At 39.6% G+C, this 22,903-nt stretch overlaps 1 protein-coding gene across 2 annotated transcripts; it reads left to right on the top strand.

Moving 5' to 3' along the window:
• Positions 1-84: 84 nt before the first annotated feature.
• LOC145478388 (hephaestin-like protein) lies at positions 85-18,288 on the top strand. 2 transcript variants are annotated; one of them, XM_081456404.1, is made up of 14 exons: positions 85-1,312; positions 3,389-3,822; positions 4,350-4,667; positions 5,725-6,043; positions 6,396-6,591; positions 7,375-7,612; positions 8,158-8,328; positions 8,962-9,168; positions 9,695-9,944; positions 10,701-10,940; positions 11,735-11,960; positions 12,928-13,251; positions 14,909-15,074; positions 15,515-18,288. In XM_081456404.1, exons 1-14 carry the CDS (start codon positions 1,131-1,133, stop codon positions 15,619-15,621), a joined length of 3,378 nt encoding a protein of 1,125 aa, XP_081312530.1. In that variant the 5' UTR covers positions 85-1,130; the 3' UTR covers positions 15,622-18,288. The 2 variants fall into 2 exon arrangements, with proteins under 2 accessions (XP_081312530.1, XP_081312529.1); XM_081456403.1 differs by having other exon boundaries at positions 14,909-15,605.
• The last annotated feature ends 4,615 nt before the right edge of the window (positions 18,289-22,903 follow it).

The raw sequence follows: 22,903 nt of genomic DNA, 5'->3' as shown, positions 1-22,903 counted from the left end.
CTAATTTGAAGTTTTATCGGTTACAGTGTTGAATTCAGTTTTTCAATGAAATCAATAGAACAGTTATATTATCTAGTTCGGCTTCAAAAGTAAACTTACTAATGGAGAGTGCGCTTTTGAAAAGGAAAAAAGCGGCCAAGAAAATCGTCAAATGCATGCCAGGGCGGTACATATAAACGGTCACCATGTTTTCAGTGACGTATTGGGATTTGAGTCGCTTGTAAACAGACGGACTCTTTTTCAAGTAAGTAGTGCAGGAATCCATGAGCTGCCGTCTCGCCGAGCATGCAAGCGAGCAATATATTTCCCGCTGATTGACAAAGCATATTTTAGCAAATCGCTTATGAGAAAGAAAACAGGCAGCTAACAACAGCCTTCAGGTTGTATAAAGTCACAATCACAGGAAGTATATTTGAATGAATAAGCAGGAACGTTATAAACAAAAAAAGACAACAGCCATAGTTAATAGAGGGGAATGGTTATGAAGCCCGGCAAACATCATAGGGGCAAACAGAGAAGCAAAGATTTAATGTATGTACATTCGGCGGAGCTGAACTGTAAGTGACAGTGACAAAGAATGTAAATATTTTTCCTGTTGGTATGAAATGCGCGTGTGCCGGGCATTAATTTAGTCTTTTTTTTTTATGAGCGTATATCAGGTTTGACAGTTGCAATGTGTTCATCTCAGCTCTCGAAGTTTCAAATTTTGTTGTAAAGTTTATTGGTTTTGAAGGACTTGAAAACCTGTAAGCACCTCTAGCCCGCAGAGGTTAGTGCACCGGTATTTAGTTGCGGAATACGTTCCCATTTTTCCCACTGGGTTTTTGTGTTTTCGTATCAGGCGGTTGCACATTGGTTTGTTCCTTTGTCAGAAGTAAAAAACTGTTGTGTTTTGTGCAGGGTCAAGGCATACAACAAAGGACTTTGTCAAGTTTCCTATAAACCATTTCGCTCTATTAACTATGCAACAGTGAAGATTGAACAAAAAACAGAAGGGCCCCAAAGATATATGGGAAAGACCGCTGGGTGCTAATATAATTAGTGAAATTCCATAAGTCATTAGATAAAACTTATTGACCTGTCTTTAACAGTAGGATACATTTTTCGCTTTTTTCAGTTAGAAAAGTTGAATGATGAGCAGGTGCAAGATGCTGCTGTATTTTGCATTGTGTCTTCTTGCATCTTGGAGTTGCCTACCAAGGATGGTCAGCTCCACGACTCGTGAATATTATATAGCTGCTGTGGAGAGAAATTGGAACTACGCTCCTAGCGGACAAAACAAGATCAAGGGAGTACCACTCGATCAGGACAGGTAAGGTTATGTTCCTTTAGCTTGAAAGGCGCGGTAAGTAATATGGAACGTGTGATGTTGAAAAGGTCTTGATGCGTGTGTTTTCTCAAAAGCCAGGTTTAGGGCCAAAGCCATGTAGCGAGCATGTTGCTGTTATTGAAAAACATAAACGTTTCGTTGAAATCATATCAATTTTTTCATCGATGTTACGCGTTTAAGACCACTCTGGTACTTGCGTCATGCATCTCATCGCTGGCAAGGACCTGTCTTAAATTTAGTTTTAAGCATTGGACTAATGTATCGAAATATAACGTAAGCTGACTGATAACAGAACTAGACAGTTTCACTCGCAGTATGGTCTACAGATACAGGAATTGATAAAATACATTTTATACGCCATTTATGTTTTATATTAATACGCCAACGGGTTTGTCACGAAAGGAATGCAAAGGATAGTGGCGGCATCTGGTCACAGTTTCATGGACACGAATGATTAGGTTGTAAAGAAACATCAAAGCTGAGAAATGTCCACTAATCGGTTGCACCGCTAACTGTGCAACGTTGTTTTTATGGTGTGAAAAATTATAACTTCAAGATCATACATTATTTGCAAGAACGCACACCGTTTAGCTCGATTGGGCAGGTTTTGTAAAACTGACGAACCTTTGCTTTCATTATTTTGCTCTAGGTGATAACTAAATATAATTAATGATATTGGAATCATCGCTTTGTTCTGTGTTGAACTAGCCGGGACAATTTCTGTACGTTTTACCAACATTTGAATAAGTGCGTCAAACTGGTTGTCCATCACCTAGCCAGCGAGAAACATGCCATAAAAAGAGTTGCGCCATCTAAGGTACCAAATGCAAGTCTCGTTTCAATGGCTAAACGATTTTGAAATGTCAAATTAACTGATCGATCATGGCTAATTTTAGCTATCAAACGGTCGCTTTTCAGAAACTCATATAGAGTCGCGTGCTCCAATTGCAACCTAGGTTTGGAATGTTCTTGCTGAAAGCTTATTAACAGATAACAAAGACATTTTCATAACTTGTAGATTGTAAGTGTTTCAGAAAACAATTAAGGAGATAATAAAGGAGACTTCAAAGCCTAAGTCTTTGTAAAAGCAAAAGGTTTTAAACTTTTTATGACGTTGCGAACATAAGCTTACGGTAGGAGTGATCTTCAGAATTAGGGTGGAGCGAATATCGACGAAAGTTTTGTTTCCGAAAGGTTAGGTAATTACACCTGGTCTGCATATTACAGCGATCAATTGCAGCGGGCTTTGGAATTTTTCTAACCAGTGTCCACAGCAAGGGTGCAATCAATGATGCAAATGATGCAGTTGACTCGCGGACTACATACTCTTTCAGTTGCTGAAAAAAGGAAAAACAACAACAACAAAGCATTCCTGTCTCAGTTTGAACGCTATCCCTTCTTCCTTCTTGTGTTTAAATTAGAAAACAGAAAGCAATTTAACTATCGATACGTCGCGTCATTGATTCAATATAAGTGCATTAAAACCAATGAGCTATGCGAATGAATTGTTCAATGTTACCCCGCTGACTTACGACCACAAAGAAAACTTCAAAGAGTCACTTTCTTAAAAGTTCCCTTTAAATGCGGCCAGCACAACGGGATGCTACTGTACTTCTAATCATTTAGCTGGAACCATTTCGCTGCAAACGAACTTCAAAGCTTACTATGTTATTCTACTGAGACGGGATTTTAGACGCTTGGTCAGTCAGTCAGCTAGCAAGTCAGTCGGTCGGTTGGCCGGTCAGTCAAATAATCAGTCAGTCAGTCAGTCAGTCAGTCAGTCAGTCATCCAGTCAAATAGTCTAACCGTCATTTAGTCACTCAGTCAGTCAGCCAGTCAAAGAGTCTAACCGTCAGTCAGTCAGTTAATCAGTCAGTCAGTCAGTCAGTCAGTCAGTCAGTCAGTCATTCGGTCAAACACGCAAACCGTCAGTCAGGCAATCGATCAGTCAGTCAGTCAGTCAGCCAGTCAAATAATCTAGCCGTATGTTAAACAGTCAGTCAGATAGCAGGTAAGTGTGTGATTGATTGACTGCCACGAAATTGTTCATTTCTCAGCTATGCAAGACCTTTCACCCTACGTGGTGCAACTAGAATCGCAACCGAGTACAAGAAGGTGCTCTATCGAGAATACACCGATGGGACCTTTGAACAAGAGAAACCCCATCCACCGCACCTTGGCTTTTTGGGTCCAATAATAAAAGGCGAAGTAGGGGATATAATAAAAGTCCATTTCAAGAATATGGCTCACAGGCCGTTCACTGTTCACGCCCATGGACTCTTCTACAACAAGGCCGGGGAAGGGTCCCTTTATGCCGACCACAGCAGTGACGAGCAGCAGCGAGACGACAAAGTAGAACCTAACAACGTTTATACATACAATTGGGTTGTTAACGAACAGCACGCACCCACGGAAACCGACGAGGATTGTGTCACAAGAATGTACCATTCCCACGTGATTTCTGTGAAAGACACCAACACTGGATTGATAGGTATAGAAGGAAGTCGCTTATTAAGGGCTTACCAAGTCAGTCTATAGTGCCCAAGGTTTCGGCAGCCTTTTTTTCTTGGGAAACGTGCCAACAGTATTTGAATCCGGAACTTGTCAAAAATGTTTACGTCAGGATTCCTCGCAAGTCTCAGAGCGAATTTAAAGTTCATTCTGTTCCTTTTCTTATCCTACTGGATCTTCTTGCTTTTTTCTTCCAAAGGCGTTTCTTGATACAACTTTATGAAAGCAAATAATTGTCAAGTTTGCAACAGAGATCGTTTTTGATCTGATAGACCAAACTCCTTAAAGCATGTTCAAAGCACGCTCTTGTTTCTGATTGACGAAAGCCTACGAGGTCGCATTAATTATAAAGCTCTCGCTCTCGATTAACGAGTTGCCTAGAAAATTGCACAAGGCTAAGTGTGATAGCTAAGCGGTGTTTCGTTCCCCGCCAACGCAGTCCAACAGTTTCTCTAGCCGTGGATTAGAAATTAACACCTCTGTTTAATTCATTCTTTATTTGCACAGGTCCACTTCTGATTTGTAAGCGCGGTGTTTTGGTGGAAAACAGTGACGAAAGAAAAAGTATCGACCACGAATTTGTTATCCTTTTTACCGAGATGGACGAAAACGAGAGCTGGTTGCTAGATGAGAACATTGAAAGCTTCTCCGACGATCCAGTGGCTACCAAAGCTTTAAAATTAGACGCCGGATTTGTAGCTAGCAATAAGATGAAGTCCATTAATGGATACATATACGGCAATCTGCCGGGCCTTAGCATGTGCCAGGGAGATACGGTCAGCTGGCATATGATTGGAATGGGAACCTGGAGTGATGTGCATAACCGTAAGTGTATGGATATTGTCTTTCAATATAAAAACGTTAAGTTGATAATTTTTGCAGAAGCAAAGAAAATATTCCAACTATTGAAAACTTTAAATTGAACCTTTCTCTGTTTGTTAACTTTTTACCAGTTTGGAGTTTTTCTCTTTTTTTAGACTTTCCTTTTTACAAGGTATTCCCTCGTTATCTCGTCACTTCAATATTTACTGTCCATAAGCTAACGTTCAGTGAATCGGCACGGAAAATTCTTTAACCTTTTCTCCTTTGAGTTAGAAGAGAGGTAGTTACTATATCATACATCTCCGGCTTTTTTTCCTTTTCTTTGTTTGAGTTTCTAGTGTAAGTAACTCGTCAGTATATAACGTTAGTAGTTGGTATATTTTTGCAACTTCTGCGAGTATTAAACCTTAAGTAGAGTAAATAGTATTGTTAGTAGCGCAAGTGACCGTGTTGAAAGTAACGTTAGCAATTATGTGTTTTGGAATTAAAAATATAATGGACAGGCCGAAGGTGAGGTTCACAAATTAAATATAAAAAAAGGTGCAAATTTTCCAATACTAACCGAACAAGGTAGTTCAGTGATTTCTTCTTATAAACTAACGCATCCACTCTCGCTGGAGTGCTCGAGATGACTGGATTTATGAAAACCGTGTCAATGCTTTGCACCAAATCAGCCATATGCATCTTGATTTTACGACTCTTAAAGGCCTTCAAATCACTCTAAGCGATGACAAAAAAGACAGAGAGAGAGAGAGAGAGAGAGAGAGAGAGAGAGAGAGAGAGAGAGAGAGCACGAAAAGGAAGATAAGAAGGTGGAGGAAAAAAAAGGCTGACATTCCTTTATATTTTTACATCTACTATGAGGATGAAAGTGAAAGAAACTAAGACTATGCACCAAAATTTGAGGAAAAAGTTCACACACTTACCCCTGGAGAAGTAATTTAAAAAGCAATTCAATCTCCGTCACTAATTCGTGGGAAGAGCAGTTTGCCACATGATGAATAATAGCATTTTTGTTCAGTCTTACATTAAAGTCTAACGTGAAACCTGTTTTCTTTAGCCTCGTTCCACGGCCACACGGTTAAGATCAGTTCTCACCGAAGAAACACAGCAACACTCCTTCCGTCCACTTTCATGACGGCTTACATGAAAGCGTTGAATCCGGGAACCTGGCTACTGAACTGCATGAATAGCCAGTTCTTTGACAATGGGATGTCGGCGCTTTTTAATGTCACAGACTGCGGGAAAAGTGTTGACCTGCCGTCAGTTGATGGTGGTGAAACCAGGATCTACTGCATCGCAGCTGATGAGGTGATTTGGAATTACGGACCAAGCGGTGAAAATAACATTGATGGAGCATCGCTAACCTGGCCAAAAAGGTACATAAATCATGACCTCAATGTGTCCGCGTTTCCTCTTATCTTCTTTATTTTCGATTTTAGAGTTTTAGGTGCATTATTTCAAAGAAAAAAAGAAAAAATATATATATATTTTTTAAACCTATTGTTTTTAAGTTTTTTTTTTCTTACAGCCGGTGTGATGTCTTAAGATTTTTTACTGACATAACTCATGTAGATAAAGATGAAGAAAACATACAGAAAAGTACGCGAGACAATACCGATGGGAAACGTTCCCTAAAAGCTTTTACTGGTATTACGCGTACTTTGTCATAAATCCAGACATATATATGTCTTTAGAACTTTTTTGTTTTGTTGTCTCTGTGCCTCACAGTGAATCTGCTAAGTACTTCACCCACGCTGATAATAGAATAGGAGGAGAGTACAAGAAGGCAGTGTATGTAGAGTACACAGACGATACTTTTACTACTAAGGTGAACAGATCGTCAAGTGAAGCGCATTTGGGATTCCTGGGCCCCGTGATTCGTGCTGAAGTTGGTGACGAAATCCAAGTGCTTTTCAAAAATAAGGTAATTGAAGAATCATAAAGAACTTATAGCGTCAAAGAAACAACTAAAGCAAATATTGCAAAAAGACATAATATGATTAGGTTTCTTAACCGGCTAGAGACTGACTTGTTCAGCTACACGTATTTGTTTCGAGTCTTGTTTCGTTTGTATTGAATTGCTTGTATTCTGATCTTGGTGATTGGCCAGAGAGATTACAGTGGAACTCCTTTCATAGGTCAACAAGAGGCCATGAAAATTTGGTCACATTAACGGGGTAGCCGTATTAACGAGGTATGGTCAAGCCTTTTGACTGGTCTAAATTGGAGGACGTCTTAACAGATATATCACTATTGCACTTCTAATCAATTTGAAAAAAAAAAAAAAAATTAAATTAAAACTTCAGTCAGCATATACAATATTAACAATGGAAAGATGAACGTAACTGGTTCGAGTGGCTGTATAAATGGGTTAAAGCAATGAAGTATCGTACAAGTTGGGATTTCAGAATCTGGCCATTGGCCGTATCAACGGGTTGACCGCATTGACGGGGTTTTCTTATAAGAAAATTATGGGCGTTTTGGCGGTGGCCGTAATAACGAGGTGACCGTAAGGCGAAGTTTTACTGTACTTGGTTTTGGTTGGAACCTTGCCATTATAACCTTCGGCTTGTAAAACGATAAGACGATACATAAAACAGTGCGTGCGGAGATACAGCCCCCATCACACACCCCTCGTGCTTTAATCTTTGTTAGGCAAGGATACACACTTCCTGGGTTTACGAGACACTCCTGTTTCTTTTCACAGGCAAGTCGTAATTACAGCATACACCCTCTCGGTGTATTCTATAACAAAGCAAACGAAGGAGCCCAGTATCAAGATGGCACAACTGGGAATGACACCGCTGATAATGCAATAATGCCAAATGAGACGTACCTGTATAAATGGATCGTGCCCGACGCAGTAGCACCAACTGAGAACGATCCCTCGTGCCTGACTTGGATGTACCACTCAAACGTCGACTCCACCAAGGACACCCACAGTGGTAAAGTGACAATCCCTCTTGTGGCAATGTTGTAATGTGAACTCCTGTCATTGTTCCAATTGACCATCTCGAAAACTAAAGTTGAACCAAGTTTCAGTAGAAACACAAGGTGTTATACAGGGGCTCCTCAACGTGGCGACGTGACTATCCCTCGAACTTTCAACCACACAATGTCTCTTACATTGTCAATAAGTCAGTTGCTTTTTCTTTCTTTTTTCTTTCTTTTTTCGCTTTTATTTTGTTTTCAGGAAAACTTAAAAAACTTTTTGACCTAGTATCTGAAGCAGCGTGAAAGACACACCGAAAGAAATTGCCAAATAGTGTGCTATTTTGCCGGCATACTTACATTTTTTTCGTATTGCTCTCGTAAATTGTGTCGGGAGATTATTGTCAAAGGAAATAATTAAGTCAAAGCCAAAGTCCACACTTCTAAATTCAAATTCTATCTGGAAACAGTGGACGAAGAGTCTCTACGTGGGATGTGCCACTACAAAGTAATATTTATTTCTAGCTTCATCTATTTTATTTCTTTATTTATTTTACAGGACTTATTGGCCCTCTCCTGATTTGTAAAAAGGGAACCCTGGCTGAAAATGGTAGACAGATAAACATCGATCGCGAGTTCTTCCTCCGTTTTGCATTAACCGACGAGGGAGTTTCCTGGTACTTAAATGATAATAAGGAACTGGCTGACAATGCTTCTGCAATTGACGAAAGTAAGTATCCTTTAAAATAAGTTGCAGTAACAAATAACTCATGGTTTTGATGCTCTATGTGTGTGAAAAATCTCCCCAGCCTTTTAGACTTGTTTTATGTATTACGTTAACTGAGTAATTCTCGCCCGATCATTGATCAAGAGAATGGTGGATAAAAGTATATACCAAATGACGTGGCCTGGAACGTGAGGAAGCCCAATTATCGAGACGACTTAAAAATAATGGTGAGTTTTTTTGAGGGCCTTTTCAATAAAGTAATTATTCCACTCGCGCTTGTTGGACATTATAGCCAACTTGGCGCTACGTACCTCGTAATTATATAGTAAACGGTTAAATTCAGATGTATTTGTAGGGTAGGGTGAAAAAGGTCCTGTGCTGAAACCCTTAGCGGTACTAATCGATCAATTAGAATCAAGAGGGGTAAAAGAGCATATCCTCTACATAGACGTTACTCTCAAGTTAATCCTCCTCAAGTTATTTTTATATCCTCGAATTTCGTCAAAAATACCTCGCTGCGCGTCGTATTTTCAACTCTCTTTTTAATGTTGGGATGTCCCGATGAAGCTCTACCTCTCGTGTTTAATATATTAGTTCTTATTCTTGTTTTGATTATTTTTCTCTTTAATTTTCGAGATAATCCCGATTTCAAGGCGAGCAACCAGATGAGAAACATCAATGGGTACATGTACGGTAATCTGCCAGGACTGTGCGTGTGCAAAGGTGATAATGTATCGTGGCATTTTATGGGTGGCCCCTCAAGCCAAATGCACACAGTTTACTTCTACGGAAATACTTTCATTCGGAATGGAAATAACCACGACACACTTGGAATTATGGAAGGTTAGTAAGTTATCAGCAAGTTCAAGGGCGAAGTCTGCACTTCGGGCAAAATTAGTTGTTCTACTAGCAGTAGTTAATATAACGCTGGTTTCTGTTACACAGCTATTGTTATTCCCCAAAATGAACTGCTAGTCCTTTGCCGGCGCGTTTATTTTGCATCATGAAAATGACCATGGATCCACTAATGATTGGGCTTCTACTGGCTCCTGCCTCTATCTGATACAATTATTATGTTATTAACTAAGAAAGTATGCCAGCATTGATTCATTAAAGAGGAAGTATTTAAAATATGCTGGGAAAAGTTTGGAGTTACCTTTGGCAGAAATTTTTACTCCTGCTGGGTAACTTTGCGGTGTAAGTGTCATTTCTCACAGCCAAAACTCAAGAGGTTCATTAACCCTCTGTCTTTGTACGGAAGTGGCGATGACTTTTCGTTTTCGTTTTCGTAAGCCGATTTGCTCTGCTCAAGTTCAATGTAACATAATTTTTTGGAGACAACTAAACTAACGTTTTGTCTGATCCCAAGGATCATTAGCCAGCGTTAAGATGACCCCAGAAAACCCCGGTGTATGGAAATTGATCTGTCGGACCAACAGCAACCTCAGAGGCGGAATGATTGCTAAGTACAGCGTTTTAGAGGACTGTCGGAAGGCCTCTAGCGGGCAGCCAATGAACGGGAGAAAGAGACTTTATTACATTGCAGCAGTTGAACAAACGTGGGATTATGCACCGTCTGGGAAGGATTTAATCGACGGAGTTAATCTTGCAGACAGCGAGTGAGTCAGTAGCGTTTTAAAGTACCATAAAGATTCCACAATTACAAGAGCCCATGACCCGGGCTTGTTTGCTTGCGTAACAACAATGAAATGTTATACTGTAATTGCGTTCTGATTGGGCGTTTCAAAAGGAGGAGCGCGAAAACTCCCGAGATGTCAAATTCTAAATATCAGAAAGAGCGGGAAAGGATTGATTCCAAGGTTTAGTATGGGAGATGCAGGTTCCGGGTGATGGGCTCCTGAAAATCACAAGTAACATTTCCACTGCAAGCAAGTTTTAACGGGCTTGCCGTGATCCAGGTGTAGAGTTGTTTTAAACGCATTTTTCAATATCAGTTTGACTGTCCTTTTCGATGGTGAATCCGAGATACATGTGGTGGATTAGGAGAATATTTTAAAGCGCAATATTCCATCATTACCACAAGTCACCATTGAATGTTTAGACCGGGAACCGCAAAAAAAAAAAAAAAGTCTAATTAAACTAGGGTTAAACATCCATGCATAAAAGTAATATTGCATTAAAAAAGAAATTTTGGTTATTACAGTTTACTTACTTGACTGGAGATGGTATGGCTTACGGCTATGTCTGTTCTCTGTGAACATTCTTGCTTCAGCTTATTATTTGGCTCAATTTTCGCTAGGAAAAAAATACATACATACTATAAAAGAACTTGAATTTGTTTTTACAGTACAAACCAAACGCCCTGCGCAATAAATGTCTTAATAGAGTTGTGTTTGTTTTACGATCCCCTACAGGTTCGCTCCTCGTTACACTGTACCAGGCCCTCATTTTATCGGCCGCAAAAACAAGAAGGCTATTTACCGGGAGTTCACTAGTGCCGAATTTACCGAACAAAAACAACGAACTACGGAGGAAGAACATCTGGGAATCATGGGACCTATGATTAAGGCTGAAGTGGGAGACACGATTGAAGTAGTATTTAAGAACTTAGCGACAAGGCAGTACTCGATACACCCTCATGGAATCCTTTACAGGTATCTCATTAATCAATATCCACGTTTAAATTTGACAATTAATATTCTCGGTTTCTTATATCACTGTGATATTCCTTTGGAACAAAAGCATGGACCTCAAAACTCATTAGACAATTTTCAACGTCCAGTAAGTAACCACGACGGCGACGCCGAGGACACCTTCGATTTAAAAAAATTGTTTTTTTTACCTACGAATCTCGCGGTACTCTAAAGTCATTTACTTTGTTTATCACTGTAAAAATATCACAAAACTAAGTATGGGACATAGCGATAAATTTGAAATAGAAATTTAGAAAATTATCCGTCGTGATTCAAGTTTTCCACACTGCAGAATTTGGTCTTTTCACGTTGTTGTTTTGCAGAGGACGGCTAAGAAATGTGCACATTCATTGTTCTGCTCATTAAACCTTTTGTTTAGCGACATTCCCGTTGCCACTGCCGTCGTGGGTTTCTTAAACTTCCTAATAAATAAAAAAGCGCCCCTCTTGAAAATGCTGTTCAAAGGCAAACGGCAGTTTCCTGTTGATTTTGTTTCCTTTTCCGCCAAATAAGTTCATCGGAAAAACTGCCGATAATTCACCTTGTTAACACCAATCACAAAAGTACTCACTGTTAAGTACAAGCGGCAAAAAGCAGTCGAATAAAGGGTCGACTTTCATCATTCGCCTGAAAAACAAACGTGATATTGAATCTTACAATTAATATTTGAACGCTAGAAAAATCCTCAAACGTAATTGAATATTCTTACTTTAATTAGCTCTTAATTGATCCTTAATTATTATTGAAATTTTGAGCAAACATGACGAGGGATCTTCTTACAAGGACAATACAACGGGAACCTATGCCGCTGACGATGCAATTGCGCCTGGAAAAATTTATAATTACATGTGGGAGGTATCTGAACGAGCGGGGCCTGGCCCTAAGGATACCGCATGCGTAACGTGGGCTTACTATTCTGATGTGAACCCTGTCAAAGACACCAACACCGGATTGGTAGGACCACTGATCATTTGCAGAAAGGTGGGTATTTTGCTGCAAGGGTAAAGATAGCAGAAAAGTCACTTCTGCTTGGAAGGTGACAGCGGAGTAAATTTCGGCGGAGACTAGCGACAGCCAAAAATACGTCTGCGTTTGCAGGCTAACCGCAGGGTGACATCAACAAACTAGTGCGGTAAATAAGGATAATTTCGGTATCAATGCAAGCTAAGGTAGCTGATGTTAGATTTCATTTCGTTATTATATCAACTGGATGCCAACAATCTTGTACCGTCTTACACTTACGTTCTCTCTCCGATTGTTTCCATTGCCTCAGCTAGTTGTACCTCAATAGTTTGTCGATGCTAAAATATTTAAAAATGGTAGCTTAAGGGGCCAGTTATTGTTAAACAAACTCAGCCCCCTCAGTTTGGACCCAAGACAGATATGGTAACTGATGTCAACTGGCGGAAGACGGAACAGTTAAACTTTTGGAAATCACAGTGTTTAGGCCAAGAGCTAACCGAGGGGAAATCTCGTGTCTGCATGGGAATTGATTGATCTTGACCACGGATTTCATCACCCGTCCAGAAAATCTACCGGTACTTCAACGAGGGGTGGCACCTTAGTTGTTCGTGCAATACCCGCGGGCGTGGCATGATACCCTACTTAATTTTTCAATTGAGCTGTTTCACTACTAAAGCAATCAATTTTGCATTTAATTTGTTGATAGAGTGCTTTTCACCTAAGTGGCTAAAGCTTTTGGTAATATAAACCAAAGCAAGTGCGAACGCTAACCGATTGGCTTGAAAAAAACACACGTGCCACTCTGTCATACAATCCGGAAGTTAAATCACGTTTTCCCGCTCTTTGCGTCGGCTACATTTATTTGCTTTGCGTTTTGATTGGTTCGTCGGATTATCTGTGTCCTTTGTGCGGATTGACTAGAGTGATTTCTTTAGTCTGTGTTCCACGACACTCAAATGAAAACTGCTATTTGTTGTCGTTGTAGGGAACACTGGACGAAAAAGGCAACAGAAAAGACGCTAATAGAGAGTTTGCACTCCTGTTTGATGTGTTTGATGAGAATAGTAACTGGTACGTTGATGAAAACATCAACAAATATATTACTGAGGATCCAGGATCTCTGGACAATCTCAAAGCAACTTTTGACTTCTGGGAAAGCAACCTCAAGGCCACCATCAACGGATACGTGTATGGAAATGTTCCCGGTTTGACGATGTACAGCGGCGAGAAGGTTGTCTGGTATCTCCTTCAAGTTGGGGCTTTCACTGAAATGCATACAGTTCATTTTCATGGCCAGAGCGTTTTGTATGTAAGTAATCGCGTGTTTTATGATATTGACAATTAGATTATTACCTCGATATTTCTATAAGGTGCAGCAACTATCACTTCATAGAAATCAATAACAAATAATTTCGTAGAATTCTAACTAAATTTTTTTCAAATAACGGTCAATGATTTATCTTCATAATACATAGATTTAGCCAACCCTAAAAGCGAATGGTATGTTGTTACTAGTGAAAATAATCCAGTATGTATGTGAGGTAAATTGCGAACAATTTCATAGTTTCAGCCCGACCTAGGATTACATCAGCAGATAGAGGTGTAAGATGGTGTGATGTAGTAAGTAATTCCAGAGATCGAAGATTACGAGGTTTTAAAGTCCCATAGCGGTCAATTTTTCTTCCTTCAGTGTGCCTGAGAATTGAATTACCCTTCAGTAATATTTCTAAATCTTCCTGGAAACATAGAAACGAGAAAAAGTTGCCGTTATGTGGTAGATCACCAGCCACTGCACACTAGTGACTGAAAGTACGAGATTGCCGCATTTGCATCAGTGTACTTGGACTACTAATAAAATGCTATCAGTTTCTATTAGTAGAATAGACCAATTTCGATATGTTATAATTCAGCCTAACACAATAGACCTCAGTACGAGGCTCTGGGGAATAAACCCCACTAACTCTGTAGTTATTCCCCAGAGCCTCGCATTGAGGTCTATTGTTTTAGACTGAATTTTAATATATCGAAATTCGTCTATTCTACTCGTGTTGTAACGTAAATCAGATGCTAAAATCTCATTCGCTGAGCTATCGTTCACTATCAGCGATAATTGCACGGTGACGACGTTTCCCCACTTTCCTAAGTTTCGAGGGAACATTTAGAAACAACTGGTTTGTTGACGTTAAAATCTCGAAATTGTTGAACAAAAATCTGATGCGCGCGTACACAAATTGCAAATTTCAAATGATAATTCAGTCCAGGTAATTTCTTTTTATAAAGCTAGAGGTTTAATACAACGTAGAGAAATAATTGAGAATCATCATTTAAAGGAAATTTCAGTTGGAATTCTACTGGATTATTCGCACTCGATTTCTGAGGTAATAGTTGTTTCGGCCTTCGCCTTCATAAACTATCACATTCTCAAAGTCTAATAGTTGATTAATAGAATCCTGCTACAATATTCAATGCAAATTCTGCAATATGATTGGCTGAGCTATCACGCAGTATCAGCCATTGGAGTGTAGTGGCTGGAGTTTGTCTAGAAACTGATCATAAAGCTTCGGAGGACGACTTTCAAACCTTGATAGAATGCGAATTCCTATATAAAAAATGATCACAAAATTCGCGAGTGCACGACTCTACAACAACTGAATTGTTGAATGGACTGATTAGCAGGCGGCTAAAATATATTATTAACTAACAAACTAACTAACCAACCAACCAACCAACTAACCACCTCAATCTCCGAGGATTCCGTCCCAACCCCCGGTGGTAGAAAATCTAAAATATGCAATATGCTTGGTCTGAATCGGGTTAAATTGCAAGTAATCACTACAGAACTACAGCGTTACCTATTGATACAAGAAATACCATGTTCTTCCAATAAGACTCATGTTTAATTAAAATAGTCCTAGTTGCTTATTGGTATTTTCACCTTTGGATGGGTTTCATTCGTTTCATGTCAGAAATCACTGACCTACCACCGAGGAGACGTTTACGACTTGATGCCGGAATCATTCGCCACCGTTGAAATGATTCCTGACGCGGTTGGAAACTGGATGCTACACTGTCACGTGAATATTCACTCGACTGGCGGGATGAAGGCATTGTTTACAGTTTTGGCTCCGAAGAGTAAGTTGTCTGGGGTGGTAAAGGGGATTTGTTCAAATTATTACTTAGATCTTTTTTTGGGAGCTGTGCATGTCCTGGTCTGTGTGGTTAATCTTGACCGAGTTCGTGTGTCCAGACCGAATACACTTTATGCACGGTTTCGTTCTTCCTTTCATCTAATAATTACAAGGGTGAACTAGGCCGAGGGAAAAAACAAACAAACAAACAAACAAACAAACAAACAAAAAACAGGAAAATAGATATCAATATGCTTTTTGGTATATTCCTTGATTTATAAAACTCAATTCTAAGTTGTCGCTTATCTCAAATTGTACTAGACGTCCTACTTTGACAAAGCAACAAAGCATCGGAATTGATACACCCGACCCGCGGAAATACTTGTACTTTACTCCTTTATAGTTGACATCAGCTTAAGCATGAACACGTTTTTTTGTTTTCAGGTGAATCAACTAAGAAACCTCCTCCATCCACTGCCGGATGTTCAAGAATCGGCTCTTATTTCGCTCTGTTTTTGACGACATTCACTCTTTACGTGGTGAAGTTTTAAGAACTTGTCTTAACCCCATCAAGGAAGGGAAGAGATGAGTTTTTGCAACTCTTCTTGTATCGATGGATCGACTGATATATCCAGCTTTATTGTATACCAAATTGTCTGTAATTTGCATGGAAGCACTTGTTGCAATCCTACACAAAATCCTTACTCCGTTAAATGGACATTTTTTAGCTTGGGCGATTTGTTTTCCATAACAGACCACGTGGATTTTCTCTAATTGTTCTTTTATCCATCTAAAAATTATTCATTCACATACACGCGACTATTTGAAAATTTGAAAGCAAGAATTCTCAAGAGTATCATCACATGGTCTGAAATGTTGCAACAAACCGCCCAAATCTAAAATATAATGGTCTATTTCGGTCAGACCGTTGTCGAATTTGTCGCTGCCGGCCTTAGCTCTTAGTTGAGCTGTATACGATGCCTGAAGTCATGACATTTAGTTTTTGTTAACCCGTTAAAAACGTACTTGGCATTGACTGAGTTCCACGGAACAGCTTTGTCTGCAGTGACCTTGTTGCCGACGTTGCTTTCCGCTTCATAAAATCTCCTTGTTGTTTCTCTCGATTTTCGTTTGGCACGTTTCGGCCCTGTTGAACTACTAAATTACGGCCAGCTACAAAACATGTCTAACCGCTTCCTATATTAATTTCCAGCTTCACACAAAGATAGCAAAACAACCTTGTTTTATACAAATGATTTGCCACGCCTTCAAATCTGTCGAAAACGGACGATCTCGCCATTTGCGGGAAATTTCTCGCACTGGCAACAATATGACAAAAACTACATTGTTTGCCGTCGGAGCCGAAAACCATATGTTTGCACTTGTTGAATGCATAGTAATCTTGCGCGTGGGTTGGGTTCGCGGATGGGTATTGCGTGTGTGCTATGTTTATTTTGATGTTCATTGTGGTAGCCTATTGACCAATGACGTCTCATTTAAAAAAAGACGGGGACCGCTGATCAAGGGTAATGCGAGCTCTGCCACGTTACGTGCGGAAGACTTCTTGCCAAGTAATGTAAAAGTTCGTCATTTATCAATTTTTTTTTTCAATTTCAAAGCTATGATATATCTAAACCAGTTTGTCATCTCTTGACCATGCAATTATCAAGTCAGAAGGAGAGCTGATTACAATTTTATAAATACTAACGTAGCATTTACACAATTTTTATCAACTCTTATTTTGACTTGTAATGACGTTAGCTCAACGTCGAAACGCCGCCGTTTTTTAACATAATTTTCTGAATATGTTGTGAAGAAATATCTTATCTCCGTTTTCATTTAACAAATAAAGAAGCCTAAGCCGTGTATTACATTGTGATAAAACACGGCGGGCATTTGAGAAAACGAGGGAAATGTAGAAAACACGAGCCGCAGTTGAGTGATTTCTACTGACTTTTTTCGAGTGTTCTCAAATGTCCGGAGTGTTTTATCGCAGTGCAATACACGGCTTAGGCTTCTTTATTTGTTAAATAAAGGCAATAAAACACGCTTTTTCTATGTTTTATACTCTGATAAAACACGGGTTTTCGACCAGTCAGAGCTCGCGCAGGGTCCTTTCTATATTACAAAGTTAAATAATACTAATTTGGGAGTTTTTAGTGATAACACCTCGAGGGTAATCATTTTGTAGCAGAAGCTTTCTAAGATCCCTAAGAGCGGCTTGCAACAACAACGGCGCGGAGAAATTATTAGGAAGCAAGATAGGTGAGTGTGCGGATGAGGTGGATTTTGTACTTGCCAGCAGGTGGGAATGAATCTCATTTAGTGTAGAGGTATGTGAATGTCAGGCATTCTTGTCGTTGAAGAATTTGACAATGATGTCTAAAAATGGAATCTCTCGTCTTGTTCAAATATGATGCTACTGTGTCGACTGTCTTGACCTCAAGAGAATATGATCTCTTGGTTGACCTCTAATAATAACGATAGAAATAATTGTTAAAAAATAGATGGATTCGGCTAACGTGTTAACATCCTTGTTGTCACCTAATTTACATCGTGTGATGATCCATTTGGGAGGTTGCAGTGGTTCTGTTTGTACATACCCTCATACACTCAGTTGCGTGTAGCAAATAGGCAATTTTACAGTTGGCCGCTCAGTGGCTTGGCCTTTGAATGGCAGCGAGGCTGCAGGTGACCTTGTTTTGTTTAAGACCTCACTGCCTTTCAGTGTAAATCAAGGTGTTCTTATGCTAACTAGTTGACATTGAAATGGGAAACACAGAGAGGTCTGTATCAACGCAAGGTCACGTCCAGTCTCGCGTGCAATCATAGGCTAGGTAACTAAGCACACAACTGTAAAATGGCCTTATCTGCCAAATGAATCATCACGTGGTCTGAATTGGGTGGCAACAAAAATGTAAACACGTCAACCGAACCCTTCTATTTTGAAGGTCGCTTTTGAAATGCATGTTGCCCAGCATACGAAACGTTAAGTTTAAGGCGGAGGTTAATCTAAAATTCTGTAAAAAGAAATCGAATTTTTGTTTTTATCGGAATTTGAATGTAAGGTATTCAAGTTTTAATGTTTAGAAGCATTTATGTTACTGTGAGTTCAAAGCTCGTTTTCTCAACACGAGTTATTTTTGCCTTTAAGAAAAGATATTTTGAGAACGATTTGTCCGAATTTGTTGTTCTAAGCGAGTTTTGTGTTTTAAGCAGAGAACTTTTCCATCCAGTGCATTTTGTTGAAGTTATGCATTAAAACTGATGCTGGAGTTTCTGTATAAGACTTGACTAGGCACCGTTTCATTTGTCTTTAACTTTTCAGAAAACTCTCTGCTTAAAACAGTAAGCTATTTGTCTTATTTTGAAAAATGTAAAAATTATTTATTTTGATCAGTTCTTGCAGGAGTTATCTTTTCTCAAGTAAGCCTTAGCATTCCCCAACAGGTAGCAGATTTAATCAGCCGGTGTCAGGTTACAATACAGTTCTAGGGTACAAAAATATTTTTTCCATAATCTTTGGTCTTTAAGCGTTCTAAAAATGTATACTTTGCCAAATGAAAAAATACTGTCTTTTTTAGTTTTGGTTAACCCCCCCGCCTTAATATAAAAATGCGTCGGTTTACAACGTTTCTCACTGCTGTTTGTGTTATATTGTAAAAATTCACAGATGTGGTCAAAAAATTATCAAAAGTATATCTGAAGTCGAGATCAACGAATAAAGTAAGGAAAAGACAAAAGTTCTAGTAACAAATTAAATCACTATTTTAAAACTCTGTTGATAAATTAATGCCTCCCCCGATCCATTCTCGGTAAGCGCGTAGGCAAAACTTTAACATTTATTTAAGTTTTCTAGGTTGTTTTCATGAAAAATAAACTCATGCTATCCACCAAATATGTAAGGAAAAAGATTTGTAAGTAAGAGCCATGTTTAGAATAAGGAAAGCGTCGAAACTAATTCCTGAGCAGTTCATCTTAGCGATCCGTATGGCAAATTTCGGGCCGTTCAGGAAACCAATCAGAATTCTCCTTTTCATCTTGGCTTCAGGAAAACAAGGAAATTTGCGCATGCGTCGAAAAGAGAAAGTGTTACCTACATAGACTTCGAATCAACTTCGTACCCAGAGTCTTCGTTTCCTTTGATCAACGGTCGGGAAAAGAGCGAACTTGAAAAGTTCTGAATCAAAGTCCGAAAAATACCGGACTTCCGGTTTAGTTGTTCATGCCTAACACGTGGCTTAATCGATTCGCTTGTGTTCTATTTCCGCTCATTTCCATTGTTTTTAAAACCAGTCAAAATTAAGCCCGCAGGGGAAATGTCGAGAGTTGATTGTGTCTTCAGTCTTTCACAGTAAGGAACGAAGACTCCAAGAACGAGATTTAGTGCGAGTGACCAAAATATTCAAGCAACTCAGGTTGGCGTATCCTAGTTTTATTGTCCGGCACACCTTTAGGTTTACAAACCGGTCAACTTAACTTACATTCGACTTAACAATATTAGATCGATAGCTAAAATAGGTAGATAAGGTGGATAACTTCAGTCCAGCACCAGAGAATGTTAGATTACGATCACTAATTAACTGAATTTACTTTACGCATTCTTTGACATTAGTTAGCGTAAAGTGAGCTTCGTCTAAGACACTCGACCAAAGTTCGACGCCACATTTTTTCCCATCACCCAAAACCCAATGCAAAAATTTTACCTGGCTCCAGAGAAACCAGCCATAATAGGGAGCCAGCTGCTCGTCTTCGACATGCGTGCTTTAATGCAATACCTTTGAATTTTAGGTATTACGTTAAAACTCTCACATTAAAGACGAAAGGTAGCTCTCCATATTATAGAGGTATAAATCAAGGTTCTCTGGAGCCAGATGAATTTTCGTGACGAATAAATGCCAATGTTAAAGAGGTGTCCACCGGAGTACGTAGTATTATCTCTTCAATAAGCGTCTCCCTTAACTAAGCGCTTTGAAGCATGCTTCTAATATATAGTACGTAGTGCAGGGGTATTAAGAGGGTCTAGATAGGGGTTGTAAATGTCAGTTATCAGTTAAGATTTTGTCTATTTGTCAGTTGTCAGTTAAATTTTCGGCCGTTTGTAGTTGCTAGGCAAGTGGCTGTCAATTATTAACCGAAGACCTAAAACCTCTCCTAAACCTAACATGATCCAACCCCATGACCCAAACCCTCTTAATACTTCTACACTAGTTACTCTGGCAGACACCTCTTAAACATGGGTATATCTTCGTTACGAAAATTAAAAACCTCAAGCCAACGCATACCCGCTTATAATAATTACTCCGAAGCAACCAAGTTGACAAAATTTATAACCAAAATGATTCGATGCAATGGCGCCCTTCATTCATTAATATTCTAAGACGAGATCATATTGTAAAGTGTATTTATCCAAGTAGGGAATATTTTCGAAAAAATATCCCCTACTTGGATAAATACACTTTACAATAATATATTACCGAAGAATGCTTCAAATCGCTCAGTTAGAGAGACGCTTATTGAAGGGCTAGAGCTAAATCGAATCATTCTGGTCCTCAACTTGCTGCACTGTTCTGCACCCAATTGACCAAACTAATTACCTCGGTTATACCCCCAGCTAGTTCAACTGACCTGGGTAGTGTAAGGCCTTCAACTATCCTAACTATACCAACTAACCCCGTTTACCCCGACTAAAATTGAATCAAGTCAAGTTCTAAGTACCCCTACAAGCCGAGCTAACATAACACATCCCAATTAGACTGTACCGCCTAACCTAACTTTGCCGAAAAAGCCTAAAGTAACCCAACTGATTGAGCCACCTCGACTGAACCAAATAACCCAACTTAACCCAAATAACCCAGCCAACCAAAGTTCTTTAGGTACCCGAAAAGACTAACTAACGTAATCCACCCCAATTAGACAGTACCATCGAACCGAATTAACCGAACGAGCCGAACGAACCCAACTAATTCAGCCCTCTGTCTATACCAAATAACCCAACCCCTGAACCAAAGTTCTTGAAGTAACGACAAGACCAAATAATGTAACACACCCCAAATAGACAAACGTACCACCTAACCTAACTTACCCGAACGAACCCACCTTATTGAGCCACCCTGACTAAACCATATAACCTAACATACCCCAAATAACGAACCGAACGAACCCAACTAATTCAGCCCCACTGACTATACCAAATAAACCAACTTACTCCCAAATAACCCAACCAAGCAAAGTTCTTTAAGTACCCTGACAAGACCAATTAACGTGACCCACCCCAATTGGACTGTGCCACCTAGCCCAACTTAACCGAAGTAGCCTAAACATACCCAACTTTTGGCCACTCTACCTATTTCAACATAGTAAATGGTTTGAACCCAGGAGTATGAGTAGTTCGTATAGTGTGATCGTCCGGGTGAGGGTAGTTCTGAAAAGAACTGTTGTTGGTGACTGGCGTTTCGACAACCTAAGCGGAAGTCATCTTCAGAGTCAAGTGAATAGTTTTTGCCAGTCGATGATGTTACAAGTCTGGTCCGTTGAACATGATTGGTCAGTTTAGCCATGATGGTATTGGCTGAAAGACTCGTGTAAAGTTTGTCATCAGTCATTAGTGGGTTTCGATCCGTCTATTGTTAGTCAAATTGGTTGGTTTTTGGTCCGTCTATTGTTAGTCAAATTAAGTCGGTCTGTTGGAAGTCCGTTTGTCGGTTTCGTTACCGTCATGGATAAGTTGTTTATAAGGCGTCGGTAGCTGTTGACATCTGTTAAGTGGCGTTTGTTCTAGGTTAGTGTACCAGCTTTCCAGAGTCAGTCGTTGAAAATTGTTTGAACTGTAGGTTAAGCACTAAGCAGCAATGTGATTGTTGGCATCACCATTTCTCGTGGCTCGCTTGTGTTCAGTCAGTCTCGTGTTAAGGTTTCTGCCAGTCACACCAATGTAGGAAGCCTGGCATTCGGAGCATTTGATCTTGTAAACTGCTCCCTGTCTGTTGTTAGGTTCGTCCCTGTCTTTCACGTTGGTCAGTAAGTGTCGTAACGTAGTTGTAGGTTTGTGGGCTACACGGGTGTTGTAGGGCTGTATGATCCGTGAGATGGTCTCAGAAGTACCCTTAATGTAAGGTATAGTCACTGTAGTAACAGGCGTTGGGTTCCTGTTCGTTGCGTCAGCTTCAGTAGGTCGGTAAATGTTTCGTCTAATAAAGTCAGCGTTGTAGTTGTTTTTGTGAAAAACACGTGCAAGGTATCTGTTTTCGTCAAGTAAGCTGTCCGGTGTGTCACAAACTAGTTGCGCTCTTCTCGTCAAAGTCTTTATAGTCGTGGCTTTGTGTGAAGTCGGGTTGTAGGATTCGTCAAGTAATTTGTCGGTATGCGTCGGTTTTCTGTACACTGTCGTTCGCAATTCGTTGTTGTTGTTGTCGCGGCTTACCAAACAGTCTAGATCGATAAATGCCTCCTGAGATGGTTTAAATAATTTTGTCACATTTGGTAATTATCAGGAATGATAAATCAAAGCCTCAGTGATGGTCGCTCAGTTAGCTATGGGCAAACGGCAAGAAGTCAACTCGGAAATACAAAAGAATGTAATTTTTTCATCGAAATGTATTGAATATGGCTAATTGCTTGAAGGGACGTTCCGAAAAGGAATTTTATTTTCAAAATAGGCTTATCGTTCTGTTCTGTTAGTAATTTAGGAATGAAAAACATTTAGAACTGAAAAATCTATTCTAAACTTTTCCAAGAAAAAAGGAAAGAGAGTGAGAGAGCTCTATGGCAACTGACATAACTAAATGTTATGTGGCCTAGCATTGGATGCGTTGAAGTTTATGGCCTCTTTTT

The sequence above is a fragment of the Orbicella franksi genome, chromosome 2, assembly GCF_964199315.1.
Source record: "Orbicella franksi chromosome 2, jaOrbFran1.1, whole genome shotgun sequence".
NCBI lineage: Eukaryota > Metazoa > Cnidaria > Anthozoa > Scleractinia > Merulinidae > Orbicella > Orbicella franksi.
This window is presented reverse-complemented; position numbering and strand designations above follow the sequence as displayed.

Coding starts and splice junctions, on each gene's coding strand:
- LOC145478388 (XM_081456403.1), top strand. CDS start 1,131: ATGATGAGCAGGTGCAAGATGCTGCTGTATTTTGCATTGTGTCTTCTT. Junction 1,313..3,388: donor GTACCACTCGATCAGGACAG/GTAAGGTTATGT, acceptor TTCATTTCTCAG/CTATGCAAGACCTTTCACCC. Junction 6,592..7,374: donor AAGTGCTTTTCAAAAATAAG/GTAATTGAAGAA, acceptor TTCTTTTCACAG/GCAAGTCGTAATTACAGCAT.